Genomic DNA, 23,591 nt, shown 5'->3' on the forward strand with positions numbered 1-23,591 from the left:
CACTGGAATCAAAACCAAAAGTTGATTCTTTAAAAAGATCAATGAAATTGACAAACTTTAGCTAGACTGACAAGTAAAAAAAGAGGACAGAAATAGCTAAAATCAAAAATGAAAAGGAAGGCATTACTACTAATCCCTCTGAAATAAAAGGGACTATAAGAGAATATGGGAGGCGGGGCAAGATGGCAGACTGGTGAGCTGTATGTTTTAGTTACTCCTCCAGGAAAGTAGGTAAAAAGCCAGGAACTGCGTGGACTGGACACCACAGAGCAATCTGTCTTTGGGCATACTTCATACAACACTCATGAAAACGTGGAACTGCTGAGATCAGCGAAATCTGTAAGTTTTTGCGGCCAGGGGACCCGCGCCCCTCCCTGCCAGGCTCAGTCCCGGGGGAGGAGGGGCTGTCAGCTCCAGGAAGGAGAAGGGAGAATTGCAGTGGCTGCTCTCATCGGAAACTCATTCTACTGATTCAAACTCCAACCATAGATAGACTGAGGCCAGACACCAGAGACTCTGAGAGCAGCCAGCCCAGCAGAGAGGAGACGGGCATAGAAGGAAAACAACACGAGAAGCTCCAAAGTAAAAGCAGAGGATTTTTGGAGTTCTGGTGAACACAGAAAGGGGAAGGGCGGAGATCAGGCCTTGAGGCGCATATGCAAATCCCGAAGCAAGGCTGATCTCTCTGCCCAGGGCACCTTTCCTTAATGGCCCTGGTTGCTTTGTCTATTAGCATTTCAATAACCCATTAGATCTCTGAGGAGGGCCGTTTTTTTTTTTTTTTTTTTTTTTTTTTTTTTAAATCCTTTTTGCTTTTTCTAAAACAATTACTCTAAGAAGCTCAATACAGAAAGCTTCAAAGAATTGAAATTTGGGCACGTCAAGTCAAGAGCAGAAATAAGAGAGCTCTGAGACAAAAGGCAATAATCCAGTGGCTGAGAAAATTCACTAAACAACACAACTTCCCAAGAAAAGGGGGGTGTCCGCTCACAGCCACCATCCTGGTGGACAGGAAACACTCCTGCCCATCGCCAGCCCCATAGCCCAGAGCTGCCCCAGACAACCCAGTGTGACGGAAGTGCTTCAAATAACAGGCACACACCACAAAACTGGGCGTGGACATTAGCCTTCCCTGCAACCTCAGCTGAATGTCCCAGAGCTGGGAAGGGGGAGCAGTGTGAATTAACAGAGCCCCATTCAGCCATCATTTGAGCAGACTGGGAGCCTCCCAACACAGCCCAGCAGCCCAGAACTGCCCTGGGGGGACGGCACTCACCTGTGACATAGCACAGTCATCCCTCAACAGAGGACCCGGGGTGCACAGCCTGGAAGAGGGGCCCACTTGCAAGTCTCAGGAGCCATACGCCAATACCAAAGACTTGTGGGTCAGTGGCAGAGACAAACTGTGGCAGGACTGAACTGAAGGATTAGACTATTGCAGTAGCTTTAAAACTCTAGGATCATCAGGGAGATTTGATTGTTAGGGCCACCCCCCCTCCCCGACTGCCCAGAAACACGCCCCACATACAGGGCAGGCAACACCAACTACACACGCAAGCTTGGGACACCAATTGGGCCCCACAAGACTCACTCCCCCACTCACCAAAAAGGCTAAGCAGGGGAGATCTGGCTTGTGGAGAACAGGTGGCTCGTGGACACCACCTGCTGGTTAGTTAGAGAAAGTGTACTCCACGAAGCTGTAGATCTGATAAATTAGAGATAAGGACTTCAACTGGTCTACAAACCCTAAAAGAACCCTATCAAGGACAGCAAATGCCACGAGGCCAAAAACAACAGAAAATTATAAAGCATATGAAAAAACCAGACGATATGGATAACCCAAGCCCAAGCACCCAAATCAAAAGACCAGAAGAGACACACCTAGAGCAGCTACTCAAAGAACTAAAGATGAACAATGAGACCCTAGTACGGGATATGAAGGAAATCAAGAAGACCCTAGAAGAGCATAAAGAAGACATTGCAAGACTAAATAAAAAAATGGATGATCTTATGGAAATTAAAGAAACTGTTGACCAAATTAAAAAGATTCTGGACACTCATAGTACAAGACTAGAGGAAGTTGAACAACGAATCAGTGACCTTGAAGATGACAGAATGGAAAATGAAAGCAAGAAAGAAAGAATGGGGAAAAAAATTGAAAAACTCGAAATGGACCTCAGGGATATGATAGATAATATGAAGCGTCCGAATATAAGACTCATTGGTGTCCCAGAAGGGGAAGAAAAGGGTAAAGGTCTAGGAAGAGTATTCAAAGAAATTGTTGGGGAAAACTTCCCAAATCTTCTAAACAACATAAATACACAAATCATAAATGCTCAGCGAACTCCAAATAGAATAAATCCAAAAAAACCCACTCCGAGACATATACTGATCACACTGTCAAACATAGAAGAGAAGGAGCAAGTTCTGAAAGCAGCAAGAGAAAAGCAATTCACCACATACAAAGGAAACAGCATAAGACTAAGTAGTGACTACTCAGCAGCCACCATGGAGGCGAGAAGGCAATGGCACGATATATTTAAAATTCTGAGAGAGAGGAATTTCCAGCCAAGAATACTTTATCCAGCAAAGCTCTCCTTCAAATTTGAGGGAGAGCTTAAATTTTTCACAGACAAAGAAATGCTGAGAGAATTTGCTAACAAGAGACCTGCCCTACTGGAGATACTAAAGGGAGCCCTACAGACAGAGAAACAAAGACAGGACAGAGAGACTTGGAGAAAGGTTCAGTACTAAAGAGATTCGGTATGGGTACAATAAAGGATATTAATAGAGAGAGGGAAAAATATGGCAAACATAATCCAAAGGATAAGATGGCCGATTCAAGAAATGCCTTCACGGTTTTAACGTTGAATGTAAATGGATTAAACTCCCCAATTAAAAGATATAGATTCGCAGAATGGATCAAAAAAATGAACCATCAATATGTTGCATACAAGAGACTCATCTTAGACACAGGGACACAAAGAAATTGAAAGTGAAAGGATGGAAAAAAATATTTCATGCAAGCTACAGCCAAAAGAAAGCAGGTGTAGCAATATTAATCTCAGATAAAATAGACTTCAAATGCAGGGATGTTTTGAGAGACAAAGAAGGCCACTACATACTAATAAAAGGGGCAATTCAGCAAGAAGAAATAACAATCGTAAATGTCTATGCACCCAATCAAGGTGCCACAAAATACATGAGAGAAACATTGGCAAAACTAAAGGAAGCAATTGATGTTTCCACAATAATTGTGGGAGACTTCAACACATCACTCTCTCCTATAGATAGATCAACCAGACAGAAGACCAATAAGGAAATTGAAAACCTAAACAATCTGATAAATGAATTAGATTTAACAGACATCTACAGGACATTACATCCCAAATCACCAGGATACACATACTTTTCTAGTGCTCACGGAACTTTCTCCAGAATAGATCATATGCTGGGACATAAAACAAGCCTCAATAAATTTAAAAAGATTGAAATTATTCAAAGCACATTCTCTGACCACAATGGAATACAATTAGAAGTCAATAACCATCAGAGACTTAGAAAATTCACAAATACCTGGAGGTTAAACAACACACTCCTAAACAATCAGTGGGTTAAAGAAGAAATAGCAAGAGAAATTGATAAATATATAGAGACGAATGAAAATGAGAACACAACATACCAAAACCTATGGGATGCAGCAAAAGCAGTGCTAAGGGGGAAATTTATAGCACTAAACGCATATATTAAAAAGGAAGAAAGAGCCAAAATCAAAGAACTAATGGATCAACTGAAGAAGCTAGAAAATGAACAGCAAACCAATCCTAAACCAAGTAGAAGAAAAGAAATAACAAGGATTAAAGCACAAATAAATGACATAGAGAACAAAAAAACAATAGAAAGGATAAATATCACCAAAAGTTGGTTCTTTGAGAAGATCAACAAGATTGACAAGCCCCTAGCTAGACTGACAAAATCAAAAAGAGAGAAGACCCATATAAACAAAATAATGAATGAAAAAGGTCACATAACTGCAGATCCTGAAGAAATTAAAAAATTATAAGAGGATATTATGAACAACTGTATGGCAACAAACTGGATAATGTAGAAGAAATGGACAATTTCCTGGAAACATATGAACAACCTAGACTGACCAGAGAAGAAATAGAAGACCTCAACCAAACCATCACAAGCAAAGAGATCCAATCAGTCATCAAAAATCTTCCCACAAATAAATGCCCAGGGCCAGATGGCTTCACAGGGGAATTCTACCAAACTTTCCAGAAAGAACTGACACCAATCTTACTCAAACTCTTTCAAAACATTGAAAAAAATGGAACACTACCTAACTCATTTTATGAAGCTAACATCAATCTAATACCAAAACCAGGCAAAGATGCTACAAAAAAGGAAAACTACCGGCCAATCTCCCTAATGAATATAGATGCAAAAATCCTCAACAAAATACTTGCAAATCGAATCCAAAGACACATTAAAAAAATCATACACCATGACCAAGTGGGGTTCATTCCAGGCATGCAAGGATGGTTCAACATCAGAAAAACAATCAATGTATTACAACACATTAAAAACTCGAAAGGGAAAAATCAATTGATCATCTCAATAGATGCTGAAAAAGCATTTGACAAAATCCAACATCCCTTTTTGATAAAAACACTTCAAAAGGTAGGAATTGAAGGAAACTTCCTCAACATGATAAAGAGCATATATGAAAAACCCACAGCCAGCATAGTACTCAATGGTGAGAGACTGAAAGCCTTCCCTCTAAGATCAGGAACAAGACAAGGATGCCCGCTGTCACCACTGTTATTCAACATTGTGCTGGAAGTGCTAGCCAGGGCAATCCGGCAAGACAAAGAAATAAAAGGCATCCAAATTGGAAAAGAAGAAGTAAAACTGTCATTGTTTGCAGATGATATGATCTTATATCTAGAAAACCCTGAGAAATCAACGATACACCTACTAGAGCTAATAAACAAATTTAGCAAAGTAGCGGGATACAAGATTAATGCACATAAGTCAGTAATGTTTCTATATGCTAGAAATGAACAAACTGAAGAGACACTCAAGAAAAAGATACCATTTTCAATAGCAACTAAAAAAATCAAGTACCTAGGAATCAACTTAACCAAAGATGTAAAAGACCTATACAAAGAAAACTACATAACTCTACTAAAAGAAATAGAAGGGGACCTTAAAAGATGGAAAAATATTCCATGTTCATGGATAGGAAGGCTAAATGTCATTAAGATGTCAATTCTACCCAAACTCATCTACAGATTCAATGCAATCCCAATCAAAATTCCAACAACCTACTTTGCAGACTTGGAAAAGCTAGTTATCAAATTTATTTGGAAAGGGAAGATGCCTCGAATTGCTAAAGACACTCTAAAAAAGAAAAACGAAGTGGGAGGACTTACACTCCCTGACTTTGAAGCTTATTATAAAGCCACAGTTGCCAAGACAGCATGGTACTGGCACAAAGATAGACATATAGATCAATGGAATCGAATTGAGAATTCAGAGATAGACCCTCAGATCTATGGCCGACTGATCTTTGATAAGGCCCCCAAAGTCACCGAACTGAGCCATAATGGTCTTTTCAACAAATGGGGCTGGGAGAGTTGGATATCCATATCCAAAAGAATGAAAGAGGACCCCTACCTCACCCCCTACACAAAAATTAACTCAAAATGGACCAAAGATCTCAATATAAAAGAAAGTACCATAAAACTCCTAGAAGATAATGTAGGAAAACATCTTCAAGACCTTGTATTAGGAGGCCACTTCCTAGACTTTACACCCAAAGCACAAGCAACAAAAGAGAAAATAGATAAATGGGAACTCCTCAAGCTTAGAAGTTTCTGCACCTCAAAGGAATTTCTCAAAAAGGTAAAGAGGCAGCCAACTCAATGGGAAAAAATTTTTGGAAACCATGTATCTGACAAAAGACTGATATCTTGCATATACAAAGAAATCCTACAACTCAATGACAATAGTACAGACAGCCCAATTATAAAATGGGCAAAAGATATGAAAAGACAGTTCTCTGAAGAGGAAATACAAATGACCAAGAAACACATGAAAAAATGTTCAGCTTCACTAGCTATTAGAGAGATGCAAATTAAGACCACAATGAGATACCATCTAACACCGGTTAGAATGGCTGCCATTAAACAAACAGGAAACTACAAATGCTGGAGGGGATGTGGAGAAATTGGAACTCTTATTCATTGTTGGTGGGACTGTATAATGGTTCAGCCACTCTGGAAGTCAGTCTGGCAGTTCCTTAGAAAACTAGATATAGAGCTACCATTCGATCCAGCGATTGCACTCCTCGGTATATACCCGGAAGATCGGAAAGCAGTGACACGAACAGATATCTGCACGCCAATGTTCATAGCAGCATTATTCACAATTGCCAAGAGATGGAAACAACCCAAATGTCCTTCAACAGATGAGTGGATAAATAAAATGTGGTATATACACACGATGGAATACTACGCGGCAGTAAGAAGGAACGATCTGGTGAAACATATGACAACATGGATGAACCTTGAAGACATAATGCTGAGCGAAATAAGCCAGGCACAAAAAGAGAAATATTATATGCTACCACTAATGTGAACTTTGAAAAATGTAAAACAAATGGTTTATAATGTAGAATGTAGGGGAACTAGCAGTAGAGAGCAATTAAGGAAGGGGGAACAATAATCCAGGAAGAACAGATAAGCTATTTAACGTTCTGGGGATGCCCAGAAATGACTATGGTCTGTTAATTTCTGATGGTTGTAGTAGGAACAAGTTCACTGAAATGTTGCTATATTATGTAACTTTCTTGGGGTAAAGTAGGAACATGTTGGAAGTTAAGCAGTTATCTTAGGTTAGTTGTCTTTTTCTTACTCCCTTGCTATGGTCTCTTTGAAATGCTCTTTTATTGTATGTTTGTTTTCTTTTTAACTTTTTTTTTCATACAGGTGATTTGAAAAAAGAAGGGAAAGTTAAAAAAAAAAAAAAAAAAAAAAAAAAGAAAAAAGAAAAACAAGGGGAAAAAAAAAAAAAAAAAAGATGTAGTGCCCCCTTGAGGAGCCTGTGGAGAATGCAGGGGTATTCGCCTACCCCACCTCCATGGTTGCTAACATGACCACAGACATAGGTGACTGGTGGTTTGATGGGTTGAGCCCTCTACCATAAGTTTTACCCTTGGGAAGACGGTTGCTGCAAAGGAGAGGCTAGGCCTCCCTATGGTTGTGCCTAAGAGCCTCCTCCCGAATGCCTCTTTGTTGCTCAGATGTGGCCCTCTCTCTCTAGCTAAGCCAACTTGAAAGGTGAAATCACTGCCCTCCCCCCTACGTGGGATCAGACACCCAGGGGAGTGAATCTCCCTGGCAACGTGGAATATGACTCCCAGGGAGGAATGTAGACCTGGCACCGTGGGACGGAGAACATCTTCTTGACCAAAAGGGGGATGTGAAAGGAAATGAAATAAGCTTCAGTGGCAGAGAGATTCCAAAAGGAGCCGAGAGGTCACTCTGGTGGGCACTCTTATGCACACTTTAGACAACCCTTTTTAGGTTCTAAAGAATTGGGGTAGCTGGTGGTGGATACCTGAAACTATCAAACTACAACCCAGAACCCATGAATCTCGAAGACAGTTGTATAAAAATGTAGCTTATGAGGGGTGACAATGGGATTGGGAAAGCCATAAGGACCAAACACCACTTTGTCTAGTTTATGGATGGATGTGTAGAAAAGTAGGGGAAGGAAACAAACAGACAAAGGTACCCAGTGTTCTTTTTTACTTCAATTGCTCTTTTTCACTCTAATTATTATTCTTGTTATTTTTGTGTGTGTGCTAATGAAGGTGTCAGGGATTGATTTAGGTGATGAATGTACAACTATGTAATGATACTGTAAACAATCGAAAGTACAATTTGTTTTGTATGACTGCGTGGTATGTGAATATATCTCAATAAAATGATGATTTAAAAAAAAAAAAAAAAAAAAAAAAAAAAGAGAATATGATGAACAACTTTTATTGTTGCCAACAAATTAGATAACCTAGATAAAATGGACAAAGGCCTAGAAACACACAAACTACCTACATGAGAAGAAATAAGAGATTTCAACAAACCAATAACTAGTAAGGAGATGGAATCCATAATCAAAAACTTCTCGATAAAGAAAAACCCAAGACCAGATGACATCACTGGTAAATTTTACCACACATTCCAAGAAGAATTAGTATATATTCTGCTCATAATTTTCAAAAAAAATTGAAGAGGGAACACTCCCTAACTCATTCACCCTCATACCAAAGCCACATAAAGATACTATAAGAAAACAATTACAGACCAGTATCCCTTATGAATATAGATGCAAAAATCCTCAACAAAATACTGACAAACCAAATCCAAAAGCACATTAAAAGAATATATATCATAACCAAGTTTGATTTATCTGGGTATGCAAGGATGGTTCAACACAGGTAAATCAACTAATGTAATTCACCACATTAATGGAACAATGGGAAAAAAAACACATGATCATCTCAAATGAGGCAGAAAAATTATTTGGCAAAATCCAGTTCCGCTTCTTGATAAGAGAAAACTAGGAATAGAAGGAAACTTCCTCAAAATGATAAAAGGCATATATGAAAAACCCACAGCTAATGTCATAAAGAAGAAATCAGGAAAAAAATTCCATTCACAGTAGCAACAAAAGGAATCAAATATCTAGGGATAAATCTAACCAAGGATGTAAAGGACTTGTATATACAGAAAACTACAAAACAGTGCTAAAAGATATCAAAGAAGATGTAAATAAATGGAAGGACATTCCATGTTTATGGACTGGAAGACTCAATATTGTTAAGATATCAGTTCTACCGAAAACAATTTACAGATTCAACTCAATCCCAGTCACAATTCCAACAGCCTTATTTGCAGAAGTGGAAAAAAAAAAAAAAAGCCAATCATCAAATTTATATGGAAGGGCAAGTAGCCCCAAATAGCCTAAGCCATCTTTAAAAAGAAGAACAAAATTGGGAGACTCACACATCTCTATCTTAAAACTTTTTACAAAGCCACAGAAATCAAAACAGCATGGTACTGGCACAAGGACAGACATAAAGATCACTGGAATCCAATTGAGAATTTATAAATCAACTCTCACATTTATTGCCAATTGATTCTTGACAAGGGTGTCAGTCTACTCAATTGGGAAAGAATAGTCTCTTCAACAAATTGTTTGGGGAAAACTGGATGTCCATATGCAGAATATGAAAGTGGACCCCTGCCTCTCATCATATACAAAAATCAATTCAATGTATCAAAGACCTAAATATAAGAATCAGAGCTATAAAACTCCTACAAGAAACATAGGGAAGCAGCTTCAGGACCTTGTGTTAGGCAATGGTTTCTTAGGCTTTACACTCAAAATAGAAGCAGCAGAAGAAAAAAATAGATAAATGGGACTCAATGAAAATTAAAAATTTTTGTGCCTTAAAGCACTTTATCATGAAAGTCAAAAGACAACCTACTCAATGAAACCATGTATCTGATAAGAGTTTAATATCCAGAATAGTAAGGAAATCCTATAACTCAGCAACAAAAAGACAAATAGCATAATTAAAATATGGGCAGAAGACTTGACTAGATATTTCTCCAAAGAAGATATGCAAGTGGCCAAAAGGCACAGAAAGGGTGATCAACATTATTAGCTATCAGGGAAATGCAAATCAAAACCACAGTGAGATAAAATTTCACGCCCTCTGGAATGGCTACTATTAGAATGAAAAATTGCAAGTATTGAAGAGGATGTGGAGAAATAGGAACACTTACTCATTGCTGGGGGACTGTAAAATGGTATGGCAACTGTGGAAGACAGTTTGGTGGTTCCTCAGAAAGTTAAGTATAGAATTACTATATGATCTGACAAACCCCTTTCTAGGTATATACCCAAAAGAATTGAAAGCAAGGACTCAAACAGATATTTAACAATGATTTTCAGAGTGGCGTTATTCACAGTGACAAAGATGTAAGCAACCCAAGTGTCTTTCACCAGTGGATGGATAAAATGTTGTGTATACATAGAATTGAATAATATTCAGCCATAAAATGAAAGGAAGGAAGTTCCGTTACATGTGACAACATGGATTAACCTTGAAAACATCATGTTGAGTGAAATAAGCCGGACATAAAAGGACAAATATTCTATGATCTCACTGATATGAAATAATTAGAATAAGCAAACTCATAGAAGCTAGAATATAGGTTACCAGGGGCCAGGGTCAGGGTTGGGAATGGGGAGTTAATGCATAAATTTTACAGAATTTCTGTTTGGGTTGATTGTAAGGTTTTGGTAATGGATAGTGGTGATGGTAGCACAATATTGTGAACATAACACCACTGAGTTATATATCTGAATGTGGTTAAAAGGGGAAATTTTAGGTCTTACATATGTTACTAGAATAAACATTTAAAAAAAACTGTGGGACTGTAGAACACAAACAGTGAACCCTAAGTTAAATCTTGGACTATAATTAATAGTGTAATTATAAAAATATACTCTCATCAATTGTAACAAATGTACCAGGCTAGTGCAAAGTGTTAATAATAGGGTAATATATGGGAACTCTGTAATTTATGCATGATTTTTCCGTAAACGTGCAACTTCTCTAATAAAAAAGCACATTAAATTTCTATTTAATACATGTTTATAAATATGCAAAATTTCACTTAACACTTTGCTAAAGAATAATTTGAAGATTTTATGAAAATCTTGAAGTTAAAGTTTGTGGGCCAAAATAACAGCTGAAGTTTATTTTATATTCTTTTCAAATGACTTTCAAGAGAAGTTGATAGCAGTTGATTATCATTTAACTTCTTATATCATTTTTTGCATAATCAAGCTCAGTATTTTCAAAAAAATTTTTTTAATTACATATGTTTTAAGAAGTTGTGAGAATTGGAAAGAATTCATTCTATTCCTATTTGGAAAACATTCTGGAAAGTGATTTGGGGCACAGACACTCACATTATGGAAATTAATCAGCGTGTATGTTTTTATTAATTTGTTTTGCAGCGCAAGACTCATCAATTTTTTGTAAAATCTTTTACTGCTCCTACCAAATGTCATCAGTGTACCTCTTTGATGGTGGGTTTGATAAGACAGGGCTGTTCATGTGAAGGTAAGAATAAAAATGGAAAGAAAATGTGAATTTAGAGTCCTTACTTTTACCACCTAAATTGTAATCAAATAATTTTAGTTTCTGTAAAATGTATATAAATGTTTATCTGGATATTTATTTAGCATAACCATTTGTTTTTCTCTGAGTAAAAGAAATGGAGACAATAAACTGAGCACCTTGCTAAAGTCTTGAATATTGGAGAAACTGACAGATGGTTCCTAGAAACATTTTTGAGGGGAGATATATTTAAATGTTTCATTCTGTGTTTGTTTCATTATTCAGGTAAATTTGTGGTCCTGAAAACCATTAACCTATGTGACAGAAAAATGAGTTATCCTTGAATCTATTCATTTAATTTTGACTTTGGTTACTTCATTAGAGAAATTATTGTTGAAAAGTAGGCAATGCGGTATCTTTTCAGAAATATTAATGTCTGGCACTATACCTCAGAAGATATTTTATTCCTAATATTAATAGCAGAAGTGTTTCCCTACCAATTCACTAATACTTATGACATATTCATGGAATGCTTGCTCTGTACATCTAGGCACTGGGGATACAGCAGTGAATGAGGGGAAAAGACAAAGGTCTACCCTCATGGAGCTTACATTCTAAGAGATGAGGGAGAAAGAATTAGGTGTATTTTGGGCAGAAGACAAAGCTTATTTGTTGGGGCACTGCTTCATTTTTCCTAGAATTTCTTAAGTGAAAACGATTTAAATTATAATGAGATATATGATTTGTGGATGTTTAGAAATATACTTTTTCCATCAAGTGAGACTTGTCACTATAACAACACCTTATATGATTTACTGGTGTATGCTATGGAAAAGACAAGAAAATAGGTGCTAATGCAAATTCTCATATGAGTTTCATTTCTTAACTCTTCCGCTTTTAAGGATGGAAGGAACTGAAAGGGAATGTAGTCAATCACTTACCAGTTTCATGTGTTTCATTTATATAATATACTTGTAGTCAGCCTATATTTGAGTAAGGGTGAAATTAATAGCATCTTAAAGCAATGCATTCTATGTTTGGTTATTTCTTACAACCAAAGTGGAAGATCCAGATTGCCTTGTCTAACTCATTTGTTAGAGAAAGGGGTTTAAAGTCAAAGAAATGGTAAGGGTTGAAAAGTAGAGACTGGAGAATTGTTAAGTGTATGAAGCCATGAATATGAATGACATTGTCCAGGAAGTACATGTAGAGCAAAAAAGAGAACAAGTGAGAGGGAAGAACCTTCGGAAACATATTTAAGAAGAAGCAAGAGGAAAAGAGCAGAGTAATCGGAAAAGGAATAGTCTATATCTTTGACCAGGAAGGTGTGACTGAAGCCAAAGAAGGAGAAAATTTTTAAAATTTTCAAGCCTTGTCTCATTTTGGAACTTAGTCTGTACTTACAAATGATTGTAAATGTCATTTTAAAATCTGTTTGGCAGAAAGAATTCTGGATAGCTACATAGCTTTAGGTCCTTTATCATTTTTTATGCCTCAGATCATTTGCAATTGATCTGAGACTCTTTCCCTCTAGAGTTGAATACTATGAAATTGTGCCTTTAGATCCTTTGAAGTCTTCCTTATAGAGCTTTGGGGATAAATTCCACTATACCTAGCCTTTGTCTGTCAAGCTTTTGTAAACAAGATAATGTGATTACAGTCTCCTAAGATTCCTGCCATTTATTTTTTATTTATTTATTTATTCCTGCTTGATTGGAATTAGATCCAGTAAAGGACAATTATTTTGTTGCTTCCATTCCCCTTTGGAGGCATGGTTTTTGCTTGTTAACAAAACAAATTGTTATTTGTTAGACATTCCACTTATAATTTAATGAAATGTCCTACATAAATTTGGATAGATTTTGACAGTTAATATAGTCCATCTTGCCTGTCAGTTTAATAATATCCATCAGTAATGTATATCCATTTTCCCTATGGACATATATTCCCACAGTGATGTCTCTTCAGTTCCTCCATTAGTCATTCCCAAATATTCTCCAGGCTCCACCCTTGGAGTAGGAATTGTCTAAATAATGTTAGTCTTTAACCCCATCTAACAAGTTAGTTTGGTTTAAATGTCTTAACCTTTAATTCTCATCCAACAAGTGTCAATGAAATTTATGAGTTTATTTTTGTTTATTGGTTTGTCTTAGAATCTCAAGTTTACCATATAAATATCAAATAGAGATATCAAGGTAATATTGTTAGTAATTAGGTATGCAGGCTCTGAGCCAGACTGGCTTGAATCCCATCACTGCCACTTATGAATTCTGTGACTCTAGGCAAGTCATATGAGACATGGGCACAATAATTATACCTCCTTTACATTGTTATAGAAAAATAAAAAGCATTTAATAAAGTTAGCCATTATTATTGTCTTAGTAGTAATTTAAGTATATCTAATGATTTTAATAACTCCTAAAATTTACCCTTTATATTCATACCTGTTAATGACTGAACAATTCCAAAAGGGATATTATTAAGTCAGAAATTTCCAAATGGATCATACCCAAAAATTCTCACCTGCATTATCATCTATATAAATTGAATTCCTATTGTATATCTGTCATAATAATATATTAGAAGAGTTTAAAGAAGTTAGATTATTTTTTAAAATATTTAGTTTCTACAGTTTTTATATTTAGTTTAATTGATTCACAAATGTCCAGAGTCTCTATATTTGACTTCTTTTGGAAGTCTGACATGGATTTCTTTTTAGAGAAGCAGTAAACGAGGGGATAATATAATCAAGACAGCAAGACTAGCTTACCACATTTGGTTTAAAGTTCAGTATGATTAATAGAGTGCTGGTTTTTAGACTATATATTTATGGGGAACATGGATTCATCATGAAATTCTCTGATTCTTCATCTGCTCCTTGGCAAGCATTGGTCTAGATCTTGAAGATTAAGTAGGTATAAGAAGGGAAAGAATAATGTGCAGTCAAGAAACAGTATGGCAGGTTCTGAATTACGAGTAGTTTTATGTAGCAAGATATATAAGGATATGAAGTTAGAAAGATAAGACTACGTAGAAAATTGGTAGGAGGTGAAATTAGATGAGAAGACAGGGACCTTGGTATAATAAGAAGGAATTCAGATTTTATCCTGTAGAAGAGAAAAAATATTGAAGGATTAAAGAGAAGACTGTCCTCAGATTTAAATTTTGGAAAGATCATTCTGATGGCAGTATGAAGAATACAGAGTGAGTGGTGAACATGGAAACATAGAGATCATTTTGGAAGCTGGTCCAAAGAAGAAAGAATGAGAACCTGGACTAAGATGTGGCAATAGTAAGGGATATATGAGAAAGATGTTTGGAGACAGAATAAATAAGCCTTCTTACTAGTTGGATGTGAAGAGGCTAGAGAAGTTACAAAAGTTTCTGGCTTTTGAGGAACTAAATGAATGGTACTGTTAAATCAGGAATATAGGACAGAGGCTTGAGCCTATTTGTGGTGGAAGATAAGCAGTTCTTTGAGGCACAGTGAGCTTGAGACACCTATGTGGATCCCAGGAAAGAGTTTGACCTCATAGTATTGTTTGGTTTTATCACCATATAAGTGATTATGGAAGTCACTATTAGACATCTATGAGATTATCCTAGTGAGCATCTATAGAGTTAAAAGAGAAGCAGCAAGGGCAGGACCCTTGGGATCACCAACATGTAAGGGGTGAATGAAGGAAGAAGAGGGGTCAACTGAAAAGCAGCAAGTCATGTGTGAGAGGAGAACTAAAAAGAATGATGTCTCGGAAGCTAAAAAAAGGAGTTTCTAAAAGAAGGATTAGTAAAGTGTGCCAGATGTTGCAAAGATGTCAGATGTTTTAATTTAATGTCCGTTAGTGACCTTGCAAGAAGAATTTTAGGGCAGAAACCAAGTTTCAAAGGAATAAAGAGTTGAAGAGTTAGAACTGCAAAGACAAATCTTTTAGGAATTTGAAGATTAAATCAACCATTTTGTTCACGAGGTTAGATTTTTTTTTCTAGTTGCTTCTAATTTTGGTCCCTAATATTAACAAGAACAATAGTACTACAATAATAATGTAAATTTTAGTACTTCCTATTGAAATCCTTGTTGGGAAGCAAACGGATTGCCCCACCCCCCCATGATAAAAGTTTTTAAAAATAAAATCAGAGATAAGAATTCATCTAACACTGTACCTTACATGTAAAGAGTGCTCAGCAAATATTTTTTAATAAAAATTAATTTCTATTGACCATTGTTTCTATTTTCTCTCCAAAAGTGTGTGGATTCTCATGTCATATAACTTGTGTAAACAAAGCTCCAACTGTTTGCCCAGTTCCTCCTGAACAGACAAAAGGTCCCCTAGGTATAGATCCACAAAAAGGAATAGGAACAGCATATGAAGGGCATGTCAGGGTAAGTATGATTAGGTTGGGTTTAAATTGTTCTTTTAAGGTTTATTAATGATTTAAAGGAAATCCAGTCACTTCTTACAGAAAATTAGATGAATAAAATTCATCTAATAATTTTATTTTAACCAGAGTAATGATTTAAAAAAAAAAAAAAAAAAAAACAGCCTTTTCTTGGATATAAATTCCCAAATGTCTCAAAAAATTTTTGTACTGTTCCTATCTTGTGCTGAACAGATGGTGATACCTCCATAAAGGAATCTTTGGCACCCGATCTTGCCAGAGAGGTGTCATATGGTTATGAAGTATGAGATGTTTATCACAGCATGATCTTATTACCATGAATAATATTTAGTGTGGGCTATATTTCATGTCACTACAAAATTAGACTTCTATGCTACTTAGAAACAAATTCATGAATGTTATTTTAAGGAATTACTAATGAAAGTTAAAATGGGTACCATTTAAAATTTTTTCAGAATAAAAAGTCATTCAGTGTTTGAAGAATGTTTTCTTACGTTTTCTCACATTTTTAATGATATATGTGTTCCATCTGCTCTTTTATCAACCACAGTAGCAGTCTTATAAAATGTTCATATTATGTTTAGGTTTTTGTCATAAAATTTCATATGTAATTAAAGGAGCTCTGATTGACATTTTAGTTTGAGTTGTTTTTGTTTATTTGTTTGCCTGTCTTAAAAACAAAACAAAACAAAATTAAGATTCCCAAGCCAGCTGGAGTGAAGAAAGGATGGCAAAGAGCACTGGCTGTAGTTTGTGACTTCAAACTCTTTCTGTACGATATTGCTGAAGGAAAAGCATCTCAGCCCAGTGTTGTAGTCAGTCAAGTGATTGACATGAGGTAAGCTTCCAAAGGTGAAGATATTTATCATTGCAACATAGGGATAAAAAAATTTTTCTGATTTTTCTTTTAAGTGTCTTGCCATTTTTATATAAATAATCAAATTTCATGTTAAATTTCTAATTTACTAATATTGCAATAGTAACATTTAAAAATAGGAAGTAAGGTGTATTTATAGGATGGATTCGTGTGTGTGTGTGTGTGTGTGTGTGTGTGTGTGCTGGAGCTAGAAGTCAGGGTAAAGAACCAGTGTTTGAATCTAATAGACCAGTTTAGAGTTGTTGGGGTAATGGACACCTAATGTATGATGCTTATATCATCATCTAAAGGTTTGGAGTATAATTCCAGTTTAAGGAAAGGAAATAAAAATCTCGAATTCAGACAAGCTCTTGGGATATGTAATGAATCAGTAAACATTTAACTATGCACATCTCTCAAGAGAAAAGTAGTATGCTTTTCTTTCTATCTCTGAATGTTTCTGGTCTCATTCTTTAAACTGTTCCCCTTCCTCTTGGAGTTCTCACCGTCACCCCTTCCCATAACTCCAGGCACTGTCCCTGAGTGATCTCATTTACTCCCATAGCTTTAATGTGGCAACTCTGCATTGATGACTCCCAAAAATATATCTTCAATCTAGATATTTCTCCAGTGCTTAAGGCCAAGGTTTCTAGCTATGTCTCATACTGGCATTTCACACCAACATCTCAAATGTATTATCTTCCGCACAAATATGGAATGTGAAGGGATGGATACAAGAAATACTAGCATGGAAAATTTGACAGAACCTGCCAAAGGACTGAATATAGACAGATAAGGAGAGAGTCAAAGATAAGGCTGAGGTGTCAGGCCTTCAAGACCAAGAGAGTGATGGTACCAATAACTAGAATTAAGGAACTCACAAGGAATAAATTATTTTGGAAGAAATCTGTTTTAGATGTTGATGGAATGTCAGATGAGCTGTGCTGAGGGTTCTTACGATTTATTATCATAGGCAACAGGGTCCGCTGGAGGCCCTGGAGACCTACCAGGGTTGAAATCCCAAGTCTACTTGTTTACTACTGACCTTGTGACTTCAGTAAGCCAGCAATCATTTCTAGCTCTTATATAACATACTGCTGTTAAGTTACTCTTGATAAATTATTTGGGTCACTATCAATTACAATGGAAGAAAAAATTACAACTTTTCATTTTGTGTGTTTTTGCAATTAAGTTTGTGGATTACTTCTTATAATTGAATAGCACACCCGAAACAATGCACGCATCCCCACATGCACTGACTTTTAATGTTTCATTTTTCCCTCAGGGATGAAGAATTTTCTGTGAGTTCAGTCTTGGCTTCTGATGTTATTCATGCGAGCCGAAAAGATATACCCTGTATATTTAGAGTAAGTATGTGTGCTGTAATTTGATTGCTGAATTATATGGTTTTAATATGTTTTGCCTTTCCATATACATCATAAAGCTACTAGTAGTAGGAACAAATCTTATACTCCTCTGTATTCTCCATATCATCCAATATATAAATGTATAGGTAGTTGGTAAATAAATAATTAACAGTAAAGATCTTTTAGAAATAATAAATATATGGCTTCTAAAATAAGTTTTGTCTTGAATAATATTTCTGAATCATAATTCAATTTTCAAGTTAAAAATATTTTTAAAAGTTTCTCTATTTGAAAATTTCATTTTAAAAATTAATATCTGTTTCAGTTACCTCTTGCTTTGTAACAACCACTCCAAAACTTAGTGGCTTAAAGAACAGAGACTTACTATTTTTCACAATTGTGTGAGTCAACTGGACAGTGCTGTGGTGTCAGCTGGGGTCACTCAAGTGGCTGCATTCAGCTGGGAGCTTATATAAGGCTGGAACATCCAATACGACCTCACTTTAAAGGAGGACAAACGCTCTCAGTTCCCCAACTGGCAACTATTTATTCTCTCCTCAGCCACTCAGGGATCCTACAGAGGCCAGTTTATCTACAACTGATTCATGTAGTGGGATTCTATTGTCACTCCTCTTGATTAATAAGGAATCTGTATATATATAATATAAATCTGCCCCAAATGAGAGTGCAGTTTACGTAATGGTAAACCTTCATTTAACTACTATGACTCAAGAGATCTGATCTTCTCTGATGATAATGTGAGATATTGTCATGAAGTAACAGAATATAAGTATTTCTGAACATTTCTGACTTTTTAGAACAAATTGAAAGACTGTTGTAGTGGTTAAGAGCATGGACATTGTATCCCAGACTTTCAGTTGTGTGTCCTTGGAAAAATTATCTAATTTTTCTATATCACAGTTTTCTCATATATAAAATAAGGATGTAATAGCAATACCTATTTCATGAAGATGTTATGAGGGTTAAATAAGTTAATACTTGTGAAGTATTTAGATCAGTGCCAAGTGGTCAGTAATTACTCAATAAATGTCAGTTTTTGTTATATGAGTATGTTTAATGCCTTTTTAGTAGTATTGTTCTGGCATTTTTTTAGGAAGGAAAATGAAAGTGTTACTAACATTTTGACTGGTGTCTGCTAACAGTTCGTTTGTCATGAATTCAAATGCTAAAACTAGTTAGTCTTCTGATTAGAAATAGCTAAACTATGTTAAAGGTATCATTTAATGAATACTCATTTTATTGGTGAGTGCTAAGCAAACTAGCCTAAAGGCTGTGTGTTCTAATATCATGAATATTGATTAAATTGTTCTAGGTCACAGCTTTCCAGCTCTCAGCATCTAATAACAAATGTTCAATCCTGATGCTAGCAGACACTGAGAATGAGAAGAATAAGTGGGTGGGCTTGCTGAGTGAATTGCACAAAATTTTGAAGAAGAACAAATTCAGAGACCGCTCAGTCTATGTTCCCAAAGAGGCTTATGACAGTACTCTACCCCTCATTAAAACAACCCAGGCAGCTGCAATCATAGGTATGGATTTATAACATGTATCATATTATTGTAATTGTTTACTCATCTATTTGTGAGCAAGGACTATCTTTCATCTAGGAATATGTAGTGCCCAACGTACACATTCCATCACAGATGTTCAATAAAGGTTTGTTGAATGACTAAGACCTGTATTAGAGCTTTGTTTTTCAGAGAACAATAATAAGTGTGCTTTCCAAATGCTCTTTTTTCTGAAAAAGCAACAGTGCCAACGATTAACTAATTTATTGACCAATCTATTTTCTGTTTGTGTGCTTGGAGCAAGTTATTTAATTTCCTAGAGCGTATGACTCATATGTAAAATATAGATACTAATTATCTTGCCAAGGTAGTTGGGAAGTTTAAATAAGATAGAATATATAAAACAGAGTGTCTTACATATAAAAGGTCCTCAAAAAATGGTAGCTTCTGTATCTAGATGTTTAAATTTTAGCCACTATCTTATGTACACATCCAATTCTTGTTAACTTTTAGTAAATACTGAAAAGGGTAATGAGTAGTGTTCAAATGTACTTGCCTTTCACAACTTTTCCCTCCCCAAACAAGAAATGGACACAGAGTGCTAACAAACTAGGCTTTTTTTTTTTATTTTTTTTTACCATTCATTGAGCATTTACTTATTTTTATAAGTGTTGATATAGTTTTAAATGTTTGTTCTATTGAGAAAGACATGGGTAATGATATTTACCACTGTACTCTGAAAGGCAGTTTAATTGTGCAAATTGTTAACTATTGTTTTCTAATTTATTTTATTTTGAAATTTCAGTTTTGCATGCAGTCTCCTTTATTAATATCAATAAGTTGTATATGGTTTATTGTATTAGTCTGACATAGTTTTTACCTCATAAAAATATTTCATATTTATGTCTTACATAGATCATGAAAGGATAGCTTTGGGAAATGAAGAAGGGCTATTTGTTGTGCATGTCACCAAAGATGGTAAGAGATAACTTATTTTGGAGTAATTTTAAACAGTATTTTGTTGTAAAATGCCAAACTCTAAAAATAATATCAGGATTTGCTTTAATTTTTTTTTAACTGAAATTTTCCAAATAATATTTTTTTATTAGAGCAGTTTTAGATTTACAGAAAAATCATGCAGAAAGTAGAATTTCGATCCATCACACACATACAGAATAGTGTTCCCTATTCTTAACATTTTGCATTAGTATGATACCTTAGTTACAATTGATGAAACAATATTATTACAATTATGCTATTAACTATTGACCATAGTTTGCCTTAGGTTTCACTCTTTGTGTTGGGTTTTTTTTAATTTTTTATTCTGGTAACTTACATACAACCTAAAGTTTCCCTTTTTAACTACTTTCAAATATACATTCAGTGCTGTTAATGACATTCAGTATTGTGCTTCTGTCACCACCATCCATTATTAAAACTTTTCCATCACCCCAAACAGAAACTTTGTGTCCACATCTAATTTAAAAAAAAATTTATTTTCCATAATTCCCTTAAGTTCTAAAATGTTAAGCATGTATTATTTTTTTAGTGTCATTTTATGTAGTAGTTGTGGTGTATAAACTCAGATTGCATTCCTAAAGATTGTATATGAAAGAAAATACTATTTGATTTTTCCATTGTTCTATTAGTATTATAAAAGGTAACAACCATTAACATGTGTTTGCTTTTTTCCCACAATTGAAGACAGTAGGTATTTTCTATGGAAAAATCAAATGCTGGCTGAAATAAAGAATAATCAGTTTAATTTAGCATACTTAATAGTATTCTAAATTCTATCTTTATATCAAGTTAGATCTTGGGAAAACAATGCATTTAAACTATGTTAGTTTGTTACCCATAGAAATACCTTCAAAAAAATATAAATTGTTCAGTTACTTAGTTTTTTTTTTTTTAAATAGGAACTTCATGGTGAAGTTCCCTGGAATTTAGTTTCAACAAAAAGGTTTTCCTTTAAGATTTGGCATACTTTATCAGACAAGAACTCTGTGCCTTGATTGCCAGAAATATCAGTGCTAAATTTAACACCTTACTATAGTAATTGTGTTATATCTTACAGTGGGTTTAATTGTCTTCCCTATTTTCTATATGACTTCTGATCTCTTACTCATCTGTGTGTATCTGTGTCTTTACTATAAGCTGACATATCCTTTTAAGTATAATTGGGATATGACTAAATTCATAAACAAAACATTGCTTTGCATTTGATTTATTATCATTTCTCTGTGTAGAAATTATTAGAGTTGGTGACAATAAGAAGATTCATCAGATTGAACTCATTCCAAATGATCAGCTTGTTGCTGTGATCTCAGGACGAAATCGTCATGTGCGGCTTTTTCCTATGTCAGCTTTGGATGGGCGAGAGACTGATTTTTACAAGCTGGCAGAGACTAAAGGGTGTCAAACCATAACTTCTGGAAAGGTGCGCCTTGGAGCTCTTACATGCCTGTGTGTGGCTATGAAAAGGCAGGTCCTCTGTTATGAACTGTTTCAGAGCAAGACTCGTCACAGAAAATTTAAAGAAATTCAAGTCCCATACAATGTCCAGTGGATGGCAGTCTTCAGTGAACAACTTTGTGTGGGATTCCAGTCAGGATTTCTAAGATACCCCTTGAATGGAGAAGGAAATCCATACAGTATGCTCCATTCAAATGACCATACACTATCATTTATTACACATCAACCAATGGATGCTATCTGCGCAGTTGAGATCTCCAATAAAGAATATCTGCTGTGTTTTAACAGCATTGGGATATACACTGACTGCCAGGGCCGAAGATCTAGACAACAGGAATTGATGTGGCCAGCAAATCCTTCCTCTTGTTGTAAGATTCTCTTACTTTTGGCTGTGTTATCTTTCTGTCTCTTTCCCCTCTTTTTTCTTTCACTTCGTCTCCAGTATGTAGTCATTGTTAATACCAGGTTTTAATTTTTTTAAGTCATATTTAAGGTTTTTCTTAAGTGTGTCATTTATGTAAAGTAACCATAATGTAGTTAAACCTAAGTCAACTGGGTCAGCATTCATATGCACATAATTAAAGCTAAGATTTCTATGGACTATTTTTCTTAGATGGCTTTTTAACCTATATTGTTGTATTATTAAATAATCCTTAATGATTATCTTTATGGTCTCCCAAAATATGGTGCTTATAAACATGAATAACTCATAGGACTTATTCGGGAGAAGTGGTTACTAAGTGAATTATTTAATTGGTTACGTAAAGGTATAATGTAGCATCTGTAAGAAGTGTTAATTTTTACATTTTTATCAAGACAGAAATTTAAAATTGCTTATTTCACTCTTTCAGGAAGTATTCAGACATTAATAAATTATTGAATACCTATGTGCCGTTCACTGTGAGATATACAGCAGTGACCAAAATAGGCAGTCTTACCCTCATAGAGCATACAGTGCAGAAGAGAAGAGTCACGATAAAACTATTGACAGTGAAACATAAGTGCTATGATAGCAGAAGTACAGAGGAGGAATGTCTAGTTGAAAAGGTTTTGATTTTAATGAAAGAAACTTGAACATGCTTAAATGCTGAAGGGAAAGAGCCACTAGAGAATGACTGAGGAAAGGTTGACTATATGGGAGATACAGGAAATAGAGTAAGATCCCCAAGAAAGCCAGAGAGGATAGAACTCAGAACACAGGTGGAAGGATTATTTGGGGCAGGAGAAGTGAAACCTGTTCCCTTGTAACTAGATAGAAGGAGAATGATGGGTGTGGGTGCCGTCAAGTTTCAAGGTTCAGTGGAAGAAAGGTTAGGAGAGCAATGAGCTATACATGCTAATTACAAAAAAAATAGAAAATCAAGATTAAAAGAACAAAAGAAAAAGACTCCTAATCCTACCCATCCAGACATAACTATTCTTAGTATTTCATTTCTTCCAAAATACATACACTTACTTACGATACATAATAGGATGAATGCTGTTTTGTAACCTAATCAGATAATAATTCAAAGTGTTATTATTTATAGATTTCTGATGTGGCATAAAATTTGGAATGTCTGACTTTTACGAATAACTCTGCCAAAAATTTGATTTTTGACTTTAGTTTAAGTAAATCATTTAATCTTCACTTGTCAATATTTATTGATACTCATTCTTTCTTTCAACAATTATATATTGAGCTTCTACCCTATGCATGTAACTGTGCTAGTTGCTTTATCATAAATTCATAACTGAGACTAGAACAGTTACCCAAA

General features: G+C 35.4%; 1 protein-coding gene across 11 annotated transcripts in view; it reads left to right on the plus strand.

Annotated features, from left to right (window-relative positions):
* The window catches only part of CDC42BPA (CDC42 binding protein kinase alpha), a 449,333-nt gene that overhangs the window by 382,930 nt on the left and 42,812 nt on the right, over nucleotides 1-23,591 (plus strand). For all 11 annotated transcript variants that reach the window (XM_037822691.1, XM_037822669.1, XM_037822670.1 and 8 more), the window contains 7 exons: nucleotides 11,107-11,212; nucleotides 15,454-15,590; nucleotides 16,306-16,445; nucleotides 17,749-17,830; nucleotides 19,164-19,380; nucleotides 20,275-20,337; nucleotides 21,609-22,202. In XM_037822691.1, coding sequence (XP_037678619.1) covers nucleotides 11,107-11,212; nucleotides 15,454-15,590; nucleotides 16,306-16,445; nucleotides 17,749-17,830; nucleotides 19,164-19,380; nucleotides 20,275-20,337; nucleotides 21,609-22,202 — 1,339 coding nt within the window. The remainder of the gene's footprint in view (nucleotides 1-11,106; nucleotides 11,213-15,453; nucleotides 15,591-16,305; nucleotides 16,446-17,748; nucleotides 17,831-19,163; nucleotides 19,381-20,274; nucleotides 20,338-21,608; nucleotides 22,203-23,591) is intronic.

This window comes from Choloepus didactylus, chromosome 2, assembly GCF_015220235.1.
Source record: "Choloepus didactylus isolate mChoDid1 chromosome 2, mChoDid1.pri, whole genome shotgun sequence".
Lineage (NCBI taxonomy): Eukaryota > Metazoa > Chordata > Mammalia > Pilosa > Megalonychidae > Choloepus > Choloepus didactylus.